At 47.3% G+C, this 20,282-nt stretch overlaps 1 protein-coding gene across 2 annotated transcripts in view; it reads left to right on the top strand.

Annotated features, from left to right (window-relative positions):
• Positions 1 to 20,282, top strand: part of PPP2R2A (protein phosphatase 2 regulatory subunit Balpha) — a 415,049-nt gene that overhangs the window by 200,340 nt on the left and 194,427 nt on the right. For both annotated transcript variants that reach the window (XM_085632765.1, XM_085632766.1), the window contains one exon: positions 1,554 to 1,666. In XM_085632765.1, coding sequence (XP_085488891.1) covers positions 1,554 to 1,666 — 113 coding nt within the window. The remainder of the gene's footprint in view (positions 1 to 1,553; positions 1,667 to 20,282) is intronic.

The following is a 20,282-nucleotide window of genomic DNA, read 5'->3' as shown; positions in this document are numbered from 1 at the left end:
CATCTTCTATTCAGACAAGCTGCTACTATGGACACATGCATCCTTCCTCCCAAAAGTTTCCATATAGGCCAAAACATCACCTTACCTACGCCATTCTTCTATGGTGGAGGAGGAGAGGCTCCACTGTCTGGCCCCAAAAGGAACGTTGTCATTCTACTTTTACTGCACAAACGAGTTCCGTGTGGCTAATTAAGTGTTCTTAGGGTACTTTGAGACCATGAAAGGGAATGTTGTGCAGAAATGGACCATCTCAAGATGGATAGTACTCTGCATAAAGCTCTGCTTCGCACTGGCCAAGAAGCAACCTCCTGAGGACTTGCTTGCTCACTCCACCAGAGAAAAGTCTGCCACCACAGTGTTAGCTTGCAGAGTCTGTCCGATAGCAATGTGGGCAACTCTGCACTCATTTACCAAGCACTACTGCTCGGACAGTAAGGTCCGCTCTGACAGGCACTTTTGCCTGTTTGGTTCTGCAGGTCTTTCTGGTTTAAATCCGTTTCGCAGACCCACCTTCGGTGAGAAATTGCTTGGGTATCTGTCTATTCTGATGTAAGAAATCTGTGTCTAGAAGTCTCTTACCTTTTGTAATGTCTTACCTAGTAGCGACTCTAGCCGCAGATTCCTTACTGATCCTCCCTTCCACCCCTCTCTGTAAACTGATAACTGTGTGAGAGTCCTACATCTAAGGTCATTAGAAATTCACACCGGTTGTCAGTTTTCATCAGGGCTCTGGCAAGGAAAGTCTTGAACTTATGGCAGCGGGTCAGGGTGGCGCCTATATAGCTACTGCGCACGTCATATCAGACGTTGACGACACTGATGTGGAACGGAAGGACACCACCTACCGGCGCACAGTGGTGGTGCTCAAACTACCGGTTCCAGTCTGACTCCTGGTGAATATTCTAAGGTAAGGAATCTGTGGATAGATAAAGGATAGTCTTGTGCTACTAGTTTTTAAATCCAGGATGCAACCTCCAGTGTAGTTGAGGTATTTTTTTTCATGCAAGAGATTATTTTTCTCTAGATGAGGGGGTGAGGGAAGCAGGAGTACAAAAAAAGAGCAACTTGAACAACTATTAGTAGTAGTTGTATTAGTAGTAGTTTTCGAAACTAAGGATCTATTAGATGTGACATGGAAGAAGGTTGCAAGTGTGCCGAGACAGCCTTGGCAAAAGGAGCCTATGCCTGTATTGTTAGTATTTCTTCTTGGCCCTCATTTTCCCAAGCATTGGAATGCTTGACACTTTTTGGAAGGACCCGTGGTAGAAAGTGTGCCGTTACCACTAAGTGAGTCACACAATTGTAATGTTATTAGCACAATTTGTAGCTTGGGAGAGAAAGGTGTGTGGAATGTGGCACTGATTATTTATGCTGCTTTGAGTTTTGGTATGTTTGTTCTCCTGTCTTATTATGCCAAATCTCCTTTCACCCTTTACGTCCGCTTACTCTAATGCAGACTGTTGCACTGTAAATCATAGTTTAAATCCTTGCCATTTGTATAAAAAAGGCAAAGTTGTATGATACTGTGAGATACTGGAAGCTGTCTTTTTCAGATAAAACAATAAAGTTGTGGAAAATCAGTGAAAGGGACAAGAGACCAGAAGGATACAATTTGAAGGAGGAAGATGGAAGATACAGGGATCCTTCAACAGTTACAACACTTCGTGTAAGTGTATTTTATTTCATTTCTATCCAAATACAACCTGTTAAAATATGAGGGCTCTTTCTCTTTTTATCGTTAGAAACGAACACCAAGCAGCAATGTGTTGTCTTATTCTTTTATTGTATTTCATTAAGGAATGTTAATTTACATTTGTACAGCGCCAACCACTGTTAAGGCACCATCGCACATTCTCTGACTGGACCTTTTTGTGCACGTGTCGGAAGGCCATGCATTAAACTCTGGAAACCATTGTATATCATCTTGTGGGGGGGGGGTTTGTGTGTTTAGTAGTGTGCTGTTTAACTCTCAATACGGTTTGTGTGAGTCAAAGACAAGCCGCTCCTCTAGTTCTTGTACAACAGATGTTGCCTTTAGCAGTACCCTCCTACTAAATGATACTTCCACCCTTCTAGAAAAAGAGGTAGAGGAGAAAGAGTATAGACTTCCCATTCATCTCTTGGCCAACCAGACGCATTTCAGAACATTGAGATGTGCTTCTTGTGAAATGGCAATCATCTTAGCCCTACACCTAAGTAATTATTGTACTAAAAGACATAGGGTTCTATTAAGTTCCCAAACTTCCCAAGATATGAATTTCTTAGCTCCTGATATGATGTATTTGCATATCTTCTAGCTGATCGGAGTTCCCTGGGAAACCCTAGCCCATCTTAGTAGATCCCAACACTCTGAAACCCAATTATGAAGTTCACTATTTGTCACAGCCTTTGAAAGAATGAGGAATGGAGAAAGTGTAAATCTGTAGCGTACATACTATTCTAGGGAGTGGTACTATTCTAATGAACGTAACCCAGCCCACTAGGGAGAGGTATGACTGGATTTCATTGCTCAAGGTCTCATTGTAGGTTATTGTTAGAAAAGGGGGTCTCTAGTTGACAATGGTTTGCACCTTTGCCAAGTAGGGACCCTTCCTTCTAGTCAGGATAAGGGGAATACACTACTGATATAACCCCTGCTCACCCCCTTGGTAGCTTGGCACGAGCAGTTGGGCTTATCTCGGAGGCAGTGTGTAAAGCATTTGCACATAATCCACAGTAATACAGTGAAAACACTACAAATGGACACCACACCAGTTTAGAAAAATATCCAATATATTATATATTCAAAACAAGACCAAAACGATGATAAAACATAGAGTACTTAAAAATATGTACTTTTCAAGAATAACCTTAAAATGCAGTTTATTGAAGTCGGTAGCTCTGTCCGGTGCTACAACAGTGCTGAAAAAAACAGAATCCAACAGTTCCGGCGGAGCATGTCGGTCGGTGTGTGGGTAGACTTGTAAACCGTACCTCTTTGTTGCGGCCGATCACGTTGTTGCGGGCCAGTCATGGCTACCATCGCGGTTGCGAGTTGAAGCGTAGTGGTGCGGCATGCAGTACCCTCAAGTCGCAGTACAGGCAGCGGCTCGGTGACGGTTGTCCAGCGGCGTCGGTGAGACCAGGGATGTGGTGTGGAGTGAAGGTGGTAGTCGTTGCTGTGCTGAGAGATCACGGTGCAGGCGACGGAGCCGGCTGCGGGGAGCTGGCGTTCGTCTGCCCAGACGGCAGTGTGGGACTGGGCGGTGCTTCTTACGAGCAGTGCCCCCAAACCATGGTGCGGTGTCTGGTGTCTAAGTCAGCGTGCCGTGACGCCGTTGGTGAGACCAGGGCAGCAAAATGAAGCAAGGCGGTGCGGATCGCGGTGCCCACAGATCACGGTGCAAACAGATCACGGTGCAAACAGCAGCTCAGTGCCGGCGGTAGTCATCGTCGGTGAGACCAGGGTTGCGGTATGAGATGCGGCGGTGCCATCTGCGGTGCCTTCAGGACACATAGCCACACCCTGCCTACACGGGTGCCATGGGCCTACCTTACAGGTGACGTACATGTAAGAAAACGGAAGATTAGGGCCTGGCAAGTGGGTGCACTTGCCAAGTCAACATGGGATTTACAAACTGCGTGCAGACACTGCAGTGGCAGCATTTGATTTACTCCCTGGCACACCTTGTGCACTATACTAGGGACTCGCCAGTAATTTAAATAAGCCGAACATGAAAATATAAATTCATAGCCACAATTTCCATGGAGAGCATATGCACTTTAGCAATGAATAACAATGGTAAAGTGGCCAGAGTCCTAAAACCATCAAAAACAGGGTCAACAATTAGAGGCCAAAAATCAAGTAGTCTGGAGGTAAACTCGCTGAAAAAGCCAAGTCTAACAGTTAACCTTCATGGGAGTTATATTTCCCACCAGGTCCACTGAGGACTCTGGGTTTATGTTCATGCCTAAATATTTGATGGAGTGACGGATTATCTTAATCGCAGATTGTCTGGCTGAGTGTGTATTATCCTCTGATGTGTTTTAAGGGAAAACTCCAGATTTATCCCAAATTTTCTAAAATAAACTTCCTTTTTTATGACCTGTGATGCTTGGGTGTTAGAGGAAGAGCAAAAGATAATCCGCATATAAGAAGACCTAGTCCTCTTTCCTGGTTAACCAGCGGAAGCTCTCTAACTGTTCAACATGCCAGAGCCACTGCTGAAGACTAGATATCCATCACAAAAACCAATGCGGAGAGGTAGCCGCTCTTGTGTATCCCTCTGTTTTAAGAGGAGTCAGTTGTCAGTAGAGTCTCGTTGGTTTGCAATATGATCGTAATGTCAGTGTAACCTAGAAAGTTTGACTTGAAATTAATCTTGTGCATTGGGGAGATGAGGTAGCCCAGGTTAAATAATTAAATGTTTTTTTTTAAAATCCACCAGACGGTGTCAATGGTTTCTCAAGCCTATGGGACAGTGCACAAGTGTGATTTGCTGTTTGTATATTGTGCCTGGTGGATCTGTGTGTCTGAAGCCACTTTGCCTTTTACTAGCTTATAAATTCCTTTCAACAGACAGCTGGGATTTTAGCTGAGGTTTTGGGCTCTGTATTTATAAGTGAGATTGGTCTGTACGGAGTATGTTCAGAAGCTGGACAGTTGTGTTAAGCTGCTCAGTGATGGAGCCCTTGCACGTCTCTGGAAAGGGTGCGTTTTTCTTTATCTGATTTGAGAAACTTATGTAGTGGCTCGACCAATAGAGAGGTGTAGACTCCAAGGAAACGTTCCCAGTGAACCTTTTGAGACCAGTTTTTTGTTGTTGAATTTTTCGACTAGCTAATTGCCTCTGATACCGGTATCAAGTGTAGTGTGATATCTGCCATTTAAGCATGCCTTTGGTAGGGAGTCCATAAACTGTCAGCTCCTCTTGACTGTATTGGGTCATGGGGACCATACGGCTGTTGGTAAAACTGAGCAAATGTTTAATCAATTATCCGCATGTTATAGTACAATGTGTCCTTATTTTTGTTACACTCTCACCAACCAACTCCCCCCCCCCCCCCCCCCCCCCCCCCACCCCACCCCAAAAAAACCTTTCTCTGACACATTGCTCTGTAGCTAAGCCAGCGTAGCATCTTTCTTGTTTTGTTGCTGTGCACATAATCACCTCTGTGAGGCTTCCTGTGCCATTTGTGCAACACTTTGTTTTTGTGGTGTTTTTGTTTTTTTGTAAGTTTTTTAAATTATTGGAGAGCAACATCTGTTGCTTCGCCTTGGGTTTATTATTCAAATTCTATTACTGCTTCACCCTGCCTGTTGATTTTTTTTTCTGACTTTTATTTAATAGAATGTCAATAGCCTTACCCTCTTAACATAGGTTTAAGGACCTCCCATAATGTTACTGTAATGCAGTTAAGCCATTGTTAGTAGAGTTAATGGGGCCTTTAATCTCCTTTTCTGCTATGCCACCATCCATTGGAATGCCACATGCTCTATCTCCTGGTATCCCCCACCCCCATTGTGATATCTGTGGGAGTGTTGGATTTTTTTGTAATGTGGAATTTTGAATATTGAGTACAAATGAATCATTTTTAAATTGTGTAGGATCGTAACTGATTAGCTAATAATGTTACACTTGAAACTAATCAAAATAATATATCTGAAAGAAGCAGTTAGTTATAGATTCCTTACCTTAGAATTACCCCCAGGCGTCAGACTGGATCCAGAAAGTCTTTCGTCAGCAGTACCCCTGCGCGCCGGAAGGTGGTGTCGGTTAACTCCGCGTTCGTCGTCGGCGTCGTGGTTGCCGGAATGACGTCGCAGTAGCTACATAGATGCTGCCCTAGCTACATAGACGCCGCCCTCGCGCACTGACTTCAGTTCTTTCTTTTTCCACGCCAGAAAGCGCTGATTCCGAGAGAGCGGTACCTCATGTCACTTTTTGACTGACTTTCTCGACTTTTGCCGAAATTTTTTGAGTTTGACTCCTGGTGCACGAGGATGCCAAGTTCAAGGCCTGCGGTTCCTGTAACCGACTGATTTCGGTGACGGATCTGCACGGTGTGTGTTTACTTCCTGGAGCGCGCCCATGACCCCAAGTCGTGTTCCGACTGCCAGACCATGGCCCCGAAGTCTTCGCGGGAGCGGTCCCAAAAGCTACCAGAGGCCTGGCAGTCGGCACCGCGGTGCTCGAGGTCCTGGTTCCGTGGGAGGTCGAGGGACCGGTTGCGGAGCCATCATCATTCCTCTTCCATGTCTTCGCACTCGGGGTCATGTAAGTCGAAGCACAAGAAGAAATTGAAGAAGCATGGTCCTTCCCCTCGTCGGCAGACACGACTAAGGGTAAGGGTAGTGACCCACCTACGGCTCTGCATGCGGAGCCTACAGGATTGACTCCGGCCTGACCAGGAACGACCCCTGCCCATCTTCGTCAGATCTGCGAAGCGATGCATGCCATCTTTTGGCAGCCCGACTCTGCAGGCGCGCCTTTGGGTCCCGCAGACTCGGCTGGGGTCCCTAGGCCTTCGGCGCTGGCGGCTCCGGCACCGCAGGGCCCCCTTGGACCCAGGCCTGGATCGGATCGGCGCCGGTCGACCTGATTAAGCCTCCCCCTACGCCGATTACACCGGCACCACGTCTGCAGCCGGCGTCGACCCCGGCTTCCGCCCATATGTGGACACGGAGCCGGACTGGCGTCGACCGACGCCAGATCCGGCGCCCATGGGTGCTTTTGTGCCTGTGTTCCTCCCAGGCCCTTTTCAGCCAGATTGGCAGCCAGAGAAGGGTGAGGGATCTGGAGACCCTTTGACTAACCAGTTGGATTATGATCCGGACTGGAGAGTGGAACTTGGGGACGCCAGTGGTCTGGATACTTCACCAGACCTTGGCATGTTGTCTCCTCCTACCATGGCTACGGAGGAGGGAGAGTCTTGCGCTGTGGTGTTGCGTAGGGCGGTCGAGGCTCTCCACCTTAAGCTACCTAAGGTGGCAGTCAGAACTAACCTCCTGACAGACGCGCGTCAGCCGGCAGCGAGCTCTTCGGAGCCCCTGCTGCCGTTCAATGAAGCCCTGACCGACATTTTGGACACCCGGTCCATGCCCAACACAGGGGCTCCTGTAGATAGGATGATTGCCCGACGCCACCGCCCGGCCCTGGGTGACCCCACTTTCCTCTTACAACACCCCACCCCTGAGAGCTTGGTGGTCCAAGCCTCGACGTCCAAAGGTGCATTCCCTAATGCTCCACCTGATAGGGAATCCAAAAAGCTGGACCGACTTGGGAAGATAGTTTCTTCCTCCAGCTTGGGACTATGGTAGGTCAACACCTCATGTCTGTTGGGCCGTTATTTCCACGCTTTGTGGGATATGGTGGCACAAGTTCTGCCCCAGTGTCTGGAGGAGACCCGGGCCTGCTCTCTCGTGCGGTTGCAGATGAGCGAGACGAAGCAAAGTTTACCATCTGCTGTGGACTGGACACCGCCAACTAGCTGGGTAGGATGATTTCAACGTCGGTAGCCCTCCGACGCTACGCCTGGCTGAGGTCTACTGGCTTTTCTGGGGATGTTCAGAACACCCTGATGCACATGCCCTTTGATGGCTGTCGCCTGTTCGGCGACAAAGTAGACAGTGCGCTAGAATGTTTCAAGGACTATCGTGCTACGGCAAAGTCCTTGGGCCTCTCCACCACACTGCTTAGTCTGCTTTTCGCCCAATTCGTGGCTGAGGAAGGGGTACCACACCACGTTCCCTCTAGGGCCATAGGCCGGCGCAAGCTGTTCAGCCCCAGCGTGGGTGGGGACGTGGGAACCACCGCCGTGGTTCTGAGGACCAGTGGACAGGCCAGTCTACCACCACCCCTTCTGTAGCAGCCTCCAAACCCTCTTAGTCCGACTTTTCAGGCCCATCACATGCCCATGGGTGGCAGGACTCTCCATCTCCCCCACTGGCATACCATTACGTCGGACAGGTGGGTTCTGCAGATATTCCGAAGGGGCTACTCCCTCCTCTTCAAGACTACCTCCCCCCAGCCATGCCACCTCAGTACCATCATATGTCGGGGATCATTTGGCCCTTCTCCAACAGGAAGTTACGGCTCTCTTGGCTAAGGGAGCCATCGAACAAGTTCCTGCCCCAGAAGTAGGTTGTGGTTGCTTTTCACACTACTTTCTGATGCCCAAGAAGGACAAGGGTCTGCGTCCTATCTTGGATCTCCGGAACGTCAACCGCTTCCTCTGGAAGGAAAAGTTAAAAATGTTTGCCCTGGCGCGAGTGGAGTCGCGGTCTTCTATACGCCTTTCCGCCTATACCACTTCGGCCCAGAGTGCTGAAGATCAAGCGCGACTGGGCCCCAAGTCATTCTTGTGGCTCCAGATTAGGCACAAAGAATCTGGTATCGTGAGCTGCTCAACATGACCATCGATCCTCTGATCCGACTGCCTCTTCGGGAGGATCTTCTGTCGCAGCAGCAGGGGACGGTCCTCCACCCGAACCTGTCCAACCTCCACATCCTTGCATGGAGATTCAGCGGCGGCAGTTGACGTCGTTTGACCTGCCTCCCGAAAGTCAGCGATGTTATCTTGGCAGCCAGGCGTCTCTCCACTAAGACGGTATATGCCTGCAGATGGAACAAATTTGTGGCATGGTGTGCAGCAAAGACTATGGATCCCCTTTCTGCCCCTGTTTCTGAGGTTCTCTTGTTCCTCCTTTCTTTGGCCCAGCAGGGCTCTGCTTTGGGCGCTCTAAAGGGCTACCTCTCGGCCATTTCAGGCTTCCTGATCAGCCTTCTCTTTTCAAGTCCCCAGTTGTAAATAGATTCCTTAAGGGCATTACTCATGTTTTTCCACCCATTCACTTCGTAATGCCTTAGTGGGACTTGAACTTGGTTCTTACCTATCTTATGTGTGCTCCCTTTGAGCCGCTACATAACTGTCCTCTCAGACTTCATACTTTGAAAACTGCCGTTCTGGTGGCCATCACCTCTGCACGCAGGGTGAGTGAGCTACAAGCTTTCTTCCAAGCCTCCTTTTCTGGCTACCCATCCGGACAAGGTCGTCCTTTGAACTAGACCTTCCTTTCTTACCAAGGTGGTTACTACTTTCCACATTGATCAAACCATCACTTTGCCCACCTTCTTTCCACATCCTTCGAAAGAGGAAGAGGCTCCACTGACTGGATCCAAAACGTGCACTTTCCTTCTACTTGGATCGCACCAAACAATTCTGGGTATGTGACCAGCTGTTTGTTAACGTGGGCGCTTAGAAAGGTCGGGCCGTGCACAAACGGATCATCTCCGGGTGGTCCGTTTGCTATTCTATGGCAAAGAAGGATCCTCCAGTGGTGCTGCGTGCCCATTCTACCAGGGTGACAGCAGCTACTACTGCTTTGGGAAAAGGAGTCCCCCTGAATGACATCTGTCAGTCAGCTACGTGGGCATCGCTGCACACGTTAACCAAACACTACTGCCTGGACAGTCATGTCTGGAGAGACTGCTTCTTTGGCAGTCCTGTTCTCCAGGATTTTCTGGTGTGAACTTAGTTTGCAGACTCCCATCCGGGGTTGGTATTGCTGGGGTATCTATTCTAAGGTAAGGAATCTATAACTGTTTCTTTCAGATGAACAAGTTTCTAACGTTCATTACGCTATATCTGTAAGAAACATAGGTTAGTTATAGATTCCTTACCACCCCACCCATCCTCCCCTTTTTGCGAACTGACTCCTATGGTTAAGGACTAACTTTCAGGGCCCTAGTTTTGTGCACCAGTGGTCAGTGTCTTGCATGGCTCTGCGCTTCAGGCGTGGAAAGTCGCGTAAAGAACTGTTGTCTGCGCGCGAGGGCGGCGTGTATGTAGCTACCGCAACGTCATCCCGGCGACTATGACATCGACTAATTCAGAGTTGACCGACGCCACCATCCGACGCGCAGGGTGACTGCTGACGAAAAATTTTCATGATCCAGTCTGACTTATATGAAAAAACCAATAGCAAGCTTCTATTTAACCTTATAAAATACTCCAAGTGTAATTAGACAGTAACCACACTTTATAACATCTCAAAAGAATATATTTCTAAACTCCATAATTTTGGAAAAATATGATTTCAATGTATTTTTTGTCTGTATAAACAGTTTTGTTTGTTCATTCATTTAAGTTAGATTATTTTGTTTAAAATACAGAGAAAATTATTCAAATAATAAAATTGACATCCGCATTAATACATAAAGTGCAATAATGGCAACAAGCAATCTTATTTGTAATATCAAATTAGTGCTTGCAATAATCCTTGATGGATTAAGTAGGGCAAGCGGTAGATGTGAACTAAGCACGTTTCGGCATTATTGCCTTCATCAGGGAACAGTCTATTGCAAGGCCACTAAATAAAACATGAAACAATACAGTGGTTTTGCAGCGTGAATCTTTTTGGATTCACTATGCTGTGCATTATTCCGCGATCTTGTGGTTGGGTCCGGATTCGTAGTCCTTTTTTTTTTTTTTAATTTTTTTTTTTTTTTTTCGTAGCCCAGGTGGGCGTCGACGTCCCACCATTTGGTGTACCTCTCGTGACATCGGCGCGCTTCCTGCGGAAGCCCCACCTTGGGTGCGCCATCTTCAGATTCTTTTTTCCGCCGTTGGGTCTGGATCGTCAACGAGAAGCTCCAGAGTTGAACGAAGGAAAAGATAAATACGTGAGTTTCATCGAAGGAGAAAGTATTCAAGACTACAGAGAAGAAGAACATACAGCTGGGACGACGAAGAAGGTGGAGTTCCACGGAAACTTCGACGCCCATTGGAAAATGCGCACTTAGAGACTCGGAGCGCAATGGAAAGGGCCCCGAGAACCTGAGAGTGACTCTCTAAAAACAGAGTCAAAGTCCTCGAAAGGAACACCGGCGTCGAAAATTTCGACGACCGCAAGTGGATCCAAGGACGAAAGGCCCAGCGGATCCTTCGAGAAGGACTCCCAGGTGCTGAAGCCTGCCGAAAAGCAGGGTTCGTCGAAGCAGGGCCTCGAGGTAAGCCGCCCGACGACGAAGGAAAAGGCCGCGTCGACGCAAGCTCCGTCGAAGAGACCAGCGCTCGACGCCGACCCCGCCTCCGAAATGGAGGAGAAAAAGAGAAGGCTTGAGGCGGAGATGGAGAGTATCCTTCTGAGGAAGAAGGAGTTCGACGAAAAAATGAGACCGTACAAGATCCCAGTAAGGCCGCCGACGGAGGTCGAGGAACAGGAGGACTTCGACACCGAAGATCTGTCGAGAGATCCTGAAGAGGAGGAGGAGGAAGCCTACTATGAGGGAGAAGAAGCCGAGCAGCAGTCGATCTACGGCTCGGCGCCGTCGACGACTCAGGTGATGGAATGGCAAGACCTCGACGCCGAGGAGCCCGTGGAGACATATCCTTCGAGGCCTTCGCCGCCAGACGACATTGGAGCATACAACATGGTCGTCAGGAGCGCAGCAGCGGCCTTTGGGGTGAAATTAGACGAGGAGAAGCAGAAAGCAGACTTTTTACTGGAAACACTGCTCCCCATCCAGACTAGGAGCCAGTTCCTCCCCATGCTCCAAAGCGTGATGAACCAAGGGAAGGAGGCATTCAAGGAGCCCGGAACTTGCAGATCCATCAATCCAAGAACTGAAAAGAAGTACAAGCACTCTTCACAGGATCCTCCATATATCAAGGGATCAATCACAGCTGACTCCATCATTGCTTCCACGGCCAGGAAGAGGGCCAATGTGCCGGCTACCTCAGGGCCGCCTCCCGACAAGGAGAGCAGAAGAATGGACCTCACCGGGAGGAAGGTGGAGAGAAATGCGGCCATGCACTGGCGCATGGCCAACTCCAATGCCCTTCTGAACAGGCACCAGCACCAACACTGGGACGAGATGGGAGACCTAATTAAGCATCTCCCAGAGCATTTCTAACGCATGCATTAAGACGGCATTGGATGGGGCAGAGACATCTAGCAGGCTGATGGCTATTGGTATCACGGAGAGGAGGCAAGCCTGGCTCCGAATTTCTGGCTTCAAACAGGAGGTCCAGAACAACATACTGAACACACCATTCAACAGTGAGACGCTGTTCGGTGCCACGGTGGACGAAAAACTCTCCCAGCTGAAGAAGGAAAATGAAACGGCTAGTGTGAGAAGTTGGCCTGATGTATGATGTCACTAGTTATAGTGTACACCTTATATCAGTCCAAATACCCTTATGGTGATTGGTTGTAAAGTCAACCTTATAGACCAGCTATCCTAGTGGTAGCATGGACAAGAGCAGTCTTAGGCTAAACTCTGAATGGCATGTGAAGCCAGCTGTGATACCATATATAATCCCTTGAATACCAAATGAAAGGACACCACAACAGATATATATATAAAATAAAGTGTATTTATTCTAAGCAAACCCTCAGCACTCTTTATGAGATTAGAGGTAAGTACAACACAGTCTTATTTAAGCATACATTAAGTCACACAGGTAAGTAATACAGTTAGGCCCTAGGTGCCACGCAAACCATATACTAAGTAAGTGGTATAAGAACCACTGTCACGGCAATAGAATAGGCCTAGGCCTAGGGAATTGCTGGGGCTACACTACACTAGCGTTAGTTAGGAAGTGGGAGGCCCACGGGATTCGTGTGCAGAGTGGAAACACTCACGCGTAATGCGTAAAAGTCAATAGCAATAGTACAGTTTAGAAAACGGTAGATTTAGGACACTTCCGGAGTAGCTAGAAAGTTGAGACTTGAAAACTAGACACTAGGATAGTCACTATCCTGATGAGCACCGGAGTACCCAAGTTACCTAGCCCACAGGCTGCGGGTGCATAGGGGTGAAGATGCGTCGTTTTCGTCGTCGACTCCTATGGATGCCTGAAGAAAGATGCTGACAGGCAGTCAGTGAAGAGTGTCCGGTGGATCCCAAGGCTGGGATCAAGAAGAGAAGAAACCTGCAAGCAGAAGGGACAGAGTCAAGGTCACTAGCCAGTGACCACGTGGAACCAGGAAGGAACCAGGCGATGTCGTGAAGATTGCAGGTGAAGGTGAAGCTTGTCGCTGCAGCCAGGAGGACCAGGAAGCGTCGAGGACGACCAGGACCAGGAGGCGAGCTGTTCCACGAAGGCTCTTGCTGTCGGCGGCGTCGAAGTTGGACTAGGACTCACCAAGCCTTGGCAAGCGGAACCCGCGAAGAACGAAGGACTTGCTTCTGGTGCAGACCAGGAAGGTCTGGGGTGCTTCTTCTTTGCAGAGAAGCGGGAGCCAGTCTGGAGGAGCCAAACCAGCGCAGAAGATTTCAGGGTGCGTCGTCACAAAGGCCACTAGCCAGCGGGCAAGCAACCGGACAGACGCGGCAAGCAGGAAAATGCTGAAGGGCCCCACGCAGGACTCGTGGAGTGTGGGGGGCTGATCTTCGGTGCAGATGGTGCTTGGGGTTGGGGCTTCTCAATCCCCGGTGCACAACTTCGAGGGTACCTCAGAAGCTGCGCTTTAAGTTACTAGCCACTTTTTCCAGGTAGCCGGTCGCTCGTCGCCTCCACGGATCTCAGCTTTGCTGTCGATGTGGATCAGGGTCGGAGAAGTCTGGAAGTCAAGGCTCTGGTCAGGCTCTGCAGTCGGTTCCTCGTAGAACGTGGGCAAAGCAAAGGGTAGTCTCTTGATGGTGCCTGTTTGCACAGGGTAGCCACTCCTTGGCTACAAGGGAGATTCTTCAGTCTTCTTCTTTCGTCGAATGTCGAAGGTCCAGAGTTTCTGTTCAGTTTTGCAGGTTCAGGATAATCTAAAGTCTTGAGGCCCAACTCCCACTCTTATACTAATCTGGGGGGCTGGGATACCTGCTAGGTCACGCCTTATGGGTGGGACCTGGGAGGGGGTGGTTACACCCACTTCCCTTTTTCCAGTTTCGCGCTGGGGCTGGAGTGCCCCAGCGCCGGTTTGAACTGGACTATGCAAGGAACACCTTGTGTGCCCCAGGCATGTCTCATTCCTTTCAGCCCACCCTGCCCCAATACACTAAAGGATGTCTGGGGAGGTGCTAGCACCTCCCCAAGCAGGAAACCTATTGTCCAGGCCTCCCTGGCTGGGATCACTCCCAGCAGCAGGAGGTCAGACTTGTGTCTGTGGCAGCAGCATCCATTTTGTGATGCTGAGGCTTTGGTTAGAGTTAAACAGCAAAGTAGGATTTTAACATGTCTCTCCCTCTAGAAGGGAGGAATAATCTCCTCATCACCAGAAATGGCATGGGGGTATTATTCCACAGTGTTAGACACCTTACACGACATGTTTCGATAAAGCCAAACCATAGTTACCATAACCGTCTAAGATTATAAGGCACTTTAAGAGTATATGGTAGGCTATATCATAGAACAGCTATAAGGACAAGGTTCCGAAAGCTGCAGACAGGCTCAGCTCATGCTAGAGCACCATCTCACATGTTACCAAGCACTCTGCCTCCAGGATTGTCAAAGTATATGAAATATAGAGCACACTGAATAGAATAAATTTAAAAATTGAATCAACAAAAAGGAAGCGTGAGTGTTGTTTAATCACACTCTGCACTGGTATCAAGTCATTTCAGATACAACAACAAATGATCACATGTCTCAACGAATTTATGTCAGTCTGAATATGTGGCATGAAATATTTTGCCCAAACAATTAAGTTGTGATATTGTTCTGAATTGTTGTGTCACTTAACCCCCTCCTTCCTAAAATATCACTATCCACACGTTCCCCTTTCCCCCCCCCCCCCCCCCCCCCTCCCTGGGCACTCTCTTGCACCTCATTTTGTTTAATTGGAATTGTTGTTGTATCTGAAATGACTTGATACCAGTGCAGAGTGTGATTAAACAACACTCACGCTTCCTTTTTGTTGATTCAATTTTTAAATTTATTCTATTCAGTGTGCTCTATATTTCATATACTCTGGGACCCCTTTCCCTATACTGTTCGACACCCAGGTCCCAGTGATTTTTGGGTATACCCTTTTTTCTAATGACCTAAGTGCAGGTACCCACCTGCGAGGTATTTTATGAGATTCTTCCATTTACAATGGTGGAGAGTGAAACTCTTTCGTATACTGAGGAATACATTAACCAGCTCCTGCAGGACCCTAGGAACCTTTTCCTTTCATCCGATACACCCAACATAGACTTTACACTTAACGATAAAGTAGCCAAACTCGAACGTCTTGAGAAAAAGTTGATACGCCCCTAACTTCATGGTCATCTGCTCACCAAGTACCTACAGGCAGGCATTATACCTGTTGGACTCCAGATCAGGAACGAACCTGCGATCTTCATTGACGTACCCAAATTCAAGTAAGGGTTTAGCTTCATTGCCAATAACGCCTCGAGATATTGGATGGTCTTAGGCGTGGAGACAGCGGCAGAACAGGTTCACACACTGACGAGAGAGATTACAGCCCTGAAACAAGAGATTGCTGGGGATTCTACTTTGATCAACGCTAAGAATGCTCTTGAAAATCTTTCCAAATCACTAAAGGATTTTGAAACCACCACCCAAAATAAGAAGCTTGATAAACTCTCCAAGGATATCAGATTCTACGATAAGAAAAACGTCTATCCCTACCTCACCGACGACTACTACAAACAAGATAATTCTGGTAGATTCACGGGTCGAGGCAGAGGTGGCTACAGGGGAAGGAGGAATTACTCTACATTTTCCGACTCCACAGTGAGTTCAGACAGTGATCAGGAGACGCACGGCCCAAGCTACGACTACAATTATCGTGATAATTGGTACCCCCCCCCCCAAGGTTATTTTCCTTTTTTAGGGGAAGGACAATGGAGACCACCACGTGGCAGGGGCAACTGGCCAAGAGGACCACCGCGAGGTCAACAGAATCCACCAATGACGAATTGGGACAGAGGCAGAGGCACGATCCCCAAGCAGGTTCGGTTCCAACCGGAGAACCATGGCGAGATCTCAACGAGACGGAAGGTTTACAGATGGTAGTGGCCAACAACAGCCCTGTAGTCAACATCTCTTCCTATGTCTTGAGCGCAGCAAATCCTTTCTAAAGGTCTGGCCTTTGTCCCTACGGCCCATCCTAATGCATTTAACCTCAAATCAGAATTACATGGCTTTTTCCGAAAAATCCGCCTTAGGTATTTTTTCAAAAACTCCGAGAGTAACTTGTCCAAATCCTTCACAGGACTTCGGGTCCCATCTAAGTTCGTGCCACCTACCAATGCAATGAGCAACAGAATCCTGGCCTACGAAAATATGGTTTTGAATGATGTTAATACTCTGCTATTAACCTATAAACATATCATACCCAACACAAGTAAACCTGAGAAAGCTGCATTGTTAACTCTCAAGAACAACAAGGATATTGTGATTAAATCCGCCGATAAGGGTGGGGCCATAGTGGTGCAGGACACCAGTGCCTATAAATCCGAAATCATGAGACAACTCCAAGATGGGGTGAGCTATTCCCTATTGAGATCCGATCCCACAAAAGACTTGGCAGATGAGATACATCGAATCACCACTGAGGCGTTGGACCTGGGCTACTTGAGCAAACTAGAATTTGATTACCTTAATCAGAAGTGCCCACGATTACCCACGATTTACACTCTACCCAAGATCCACAAAGACATTCTTCGTCCGCCGGGTCGCCCCATCGTGTCCGGTTGTGGTTCACTTCTAGAACCACTCTGTAAATACATAGATTTCTTTCTGAAACCCATCGCAGAAAAGACGGAAACCTATTTGAGGGACACAATGCAAGTCATTACCCTGGTTGACCAGAGACCTTTTGATCCAAAAGAACAGCTACTTGTAACTTGTGACATTGTGTCTTTATACACAAGTATTCCTCAAGAACCAGCATTGGGTGTCATCAGGGATGTATTGAATCAACGAACAACTCCAATGAGAGTACCAACCGAATTCATCTTGGCGCTCTTGACAATTGCGATGACGAAGAATTTTTTCTATTTCCAAGGGAACTACTTTGTCCAGACAAAGGGAGTGGCGATGGGGGCAGCCTTCGCGCCAGATCTAGCCATTCTGTACATGGACAATTTTGAACAACTATACGTCCTGAACAACAACCCCTTCTATTGTCATATCGATTTATGGAAACGATACATCGACGACATTTTGCTCATCTGGAATGGTGATGCCGCGCTACTTGAATCTTTCCACGAGTGGTTGAACCAACGCGATCTGGACATCCAATTCACCATCCAATCCGACGCCCTGGAGATACCTTTCCTTGATCTAAAGATTTTCAGTGAGAACAACCAACTATGCACTACCCTATACAGGAAACCTGCCGAGCGAAACTCCCTCTTAAGGTATAGCAGCTACCATCCACGCGGGTTGCGTGACAACCTTCCAATTGGACAATTTTTGAGGATTCGGAGGAACTGTACCAAACGTTTAGACTATCTTTCAGAATCTGAAGATTTAAGCACTAGATTGATCTCAAGGGGCTATCCTAAACGTTTGGTCAAGAGAGCCCAGAAGAGGGCTTGGTATAATCCAAGGGAAACACTCCTGGTGGCGAAGGATCGTGACGACTCTATTTCAAATAAAATGATCTGTGTGACTACCTTTTCGACAAGAAGCAACGCCATTAAGAAAATCATTAACAAACATTGGAATCTGGTCTCAACTGAAATTGAACAACCGAACTTGCCCATGCATTCCTTCAAAAAGGCCACGAGCATTAAAGACTACGTGGTACATTCCTTTATGGAAGACCAAGTTGAGCCGACCATCCAGTCACTTTGGAACCTATCTCCCATCATAGGACACTACAAATGTGGATCCTGCAAAGCTTGTTCAACAACCATACAGACTAAAGAGTTTGTCTACAAACACCACACTATTACGCTGCGTACCCAAACGAACTGCAATTCTACGAATGTTGTCTATGGGATCACGTGTCCTTGCGGTTTCCTGTACATCGGCCAAACACAGCAAAAAATAAAAGCAAGGGTCCTCCAACATCAGAGCAGGATCAGATGCAGTGTTGCAGGAGCGCCCTTGGTTGAACACTATGATTTACTGGGCCACAGTCCTGACCAAATGCAATGGCTAGTCATTGAAAAAATCCAACTGGGTCCGAGAGGTGGTGACATTACCTCACTCCTTACTATGAGGGAATCCAAACTCATGATCCGTCTGGATACAATCAATAATGGTCTAAATGAACTCGATCCAAGTAATGCCCAATTAGCCTGCCTCAGCAGATCGGGTGGTTAGGCGATCTAAACAGCTGACTCGTTCCTATACTGTATATTACTTTAAACATTCTTCTGAACATAATCCCGAGATGCTACTCCCTTCATTCTCTTTACCTGCTGTGTTTTAATAATTACAACTGTCAATTGCTTTTGTTAAATTGAACTTTTTATTTTTAGTTTATTCGTAATGTTTATACAGCCCGTTTTGGACTTTTCATTATTTTTCAAAGCACCTTGACCTAAAACATTAACCAATTATGTTGAAATGTCTTATGTATCGCTATTTGATTTTAGGTGTAAATATTCGATCCAGTACACCTTTTTGTATCATGTACACTTTCTGACGTGTGAGCGCCCAGCAAGAAGGGTTCTGTAAATTCAAATTGTATGCTTGTTCTACGATACGAGGGCTATTTGTTGGTTCTAAGAAATAATTATGTTTTTGGTGCCGATGCTTCGACCCCTTACTCCTTTAATCTTTAGTGTTTATTTAGTTTCCCACGCCGCTTCAACTCCACAACGGAGACACCTCTCGGATGTCTTTTTTCTATTACCCTCTTTTGCCAGCATCTAGCGGCTGCCCGCGCCGGTACGCAGCGTGGCGGACGGCGTGCTTTTTCACGTCATATAATCCCCCCCCAGACGCGGCGCCGGTCCATCCACTACGGGTTGATTCAGCGCTTCCTCCTTGTGGCTCGGTAAGGCTCTCCCTCCTCCCTCTTTTGTTGAACTAGCGCTGGGTAACCTCGGTCCTCAGCGCCTTTGTCTACGAGTTGGCTTCTGTCTTTCTGTTAACCTTCTTGAATGCAGGACCATCCCGTTTTTCACAATTTTTCCCCGCATTTAGTTCACAAGTTGAGAGTGCGCGATTTGATTTTGGAGGCTGTCAACTGTATGATATACAGGTCTAATTTCAGTAATCCATCTCCTGACATGACCTGAGCCTCATGACTATTTAAACCTATATTATGAGTCATCACGGATGTTGTGAATTGGTTCCTGGAACCTGTTACCCTTTTCCTCAGTAGCGTTTTCAATACTTTATTGATATGTTCTTTTGTAGAAGTAATAATCGAATGCGATTTATTCCACGCCTTTCACCGATGGTCCACTTCCACGGCTTAGACTGAGTTCCTAATTCGCTATCCTGAGACTTCGTCATTCAGTGAGTCATCAACTTTTTAGTCTGCTTTTTCAGCTACGTGATTAGCCTCCCCCTCACCCTGACACTTTATTTTCAGGTGTCTTCGTTCTCCACCCTGGGAGCCCTACTGCCCCGTTATCCGCGATTCAGCCAAGAATTCATTTAACGGTAACTATGGTGATTTCCTCCCATCAGTCCTATTTATGCTTTCTCTAGGACCCCAGAGTCGTTTTTAATCACTATTGTTTCATTATACAGGTGCCCTTCCCCACTCCCTTCACCCCTGCGACCCTGTCCTGATGAAGACCCCGTCAATAAGGAATTCAATTACCTATCCACCCTCTTGGGTTTAAGGGGTCGAAACGTCGACTTATCATCCATACCAGTACCTCAATAGTGTATTTTACACTGTGTTCTCTTTTATGTACATGGGTTTTCAAATGATCACATGTCTCAACGAATTTATGTCAGTCTGAATATGTGGCATGAAATATTTTGCCCAAACAATTAAGTTGTGATATTGTTCTGAATTGTTGTGTCACTTAACCCCCTCCTTCCTAAAATATCACTATCCACACGTTCCCCTTTCCCCCCCCCCCTCCCTGGGCACTCTCTTGCACCTCATTTTGTTTAATTGGAATTGTTGTTGTATCTGAAATGACTTGATACCAGTGCAGAGTGTGATTAAACAACACTCACGCTTCCTTTTTGTTGATTCAATTTTTAAATTTATTCTATTCAGTGTGCTCTATATTTCATATACTCTGGGACCCCTTTCCCTATACTGTTCGACACCCAGGTCCCAGTGATTTTTGGGTATACCCTTTTTTCTAATGATCCAGGATTGTCAAGGCCTGCCATAGGAGTGACTGATAGGTACACATGTGTCTATATGTAAGTTAGGTATAGGGATACTACACCTAAGCAAGGGGTGATTACACGACCTTGCCCCA

The sequence above is a fragment of the Triturus cristatus genome, chromosome 11 (assembly GCF_964204655.1).
Source record: "Triturus cristatus chromosome 11, aTriCri1.1, whole genome shotgun sequence".
Taxonomy (NCBI): Eukaryota; Metazoa; Chordata; class Amphibia; order Caudata; family Salamandridae; genus Triturus; species Triturus cristatus.
The sequence above is the reverse complement of the archived record's forward strand: the minus strand, read 5'-3'. Positions and strand labels throughout refer to the sequence as shown.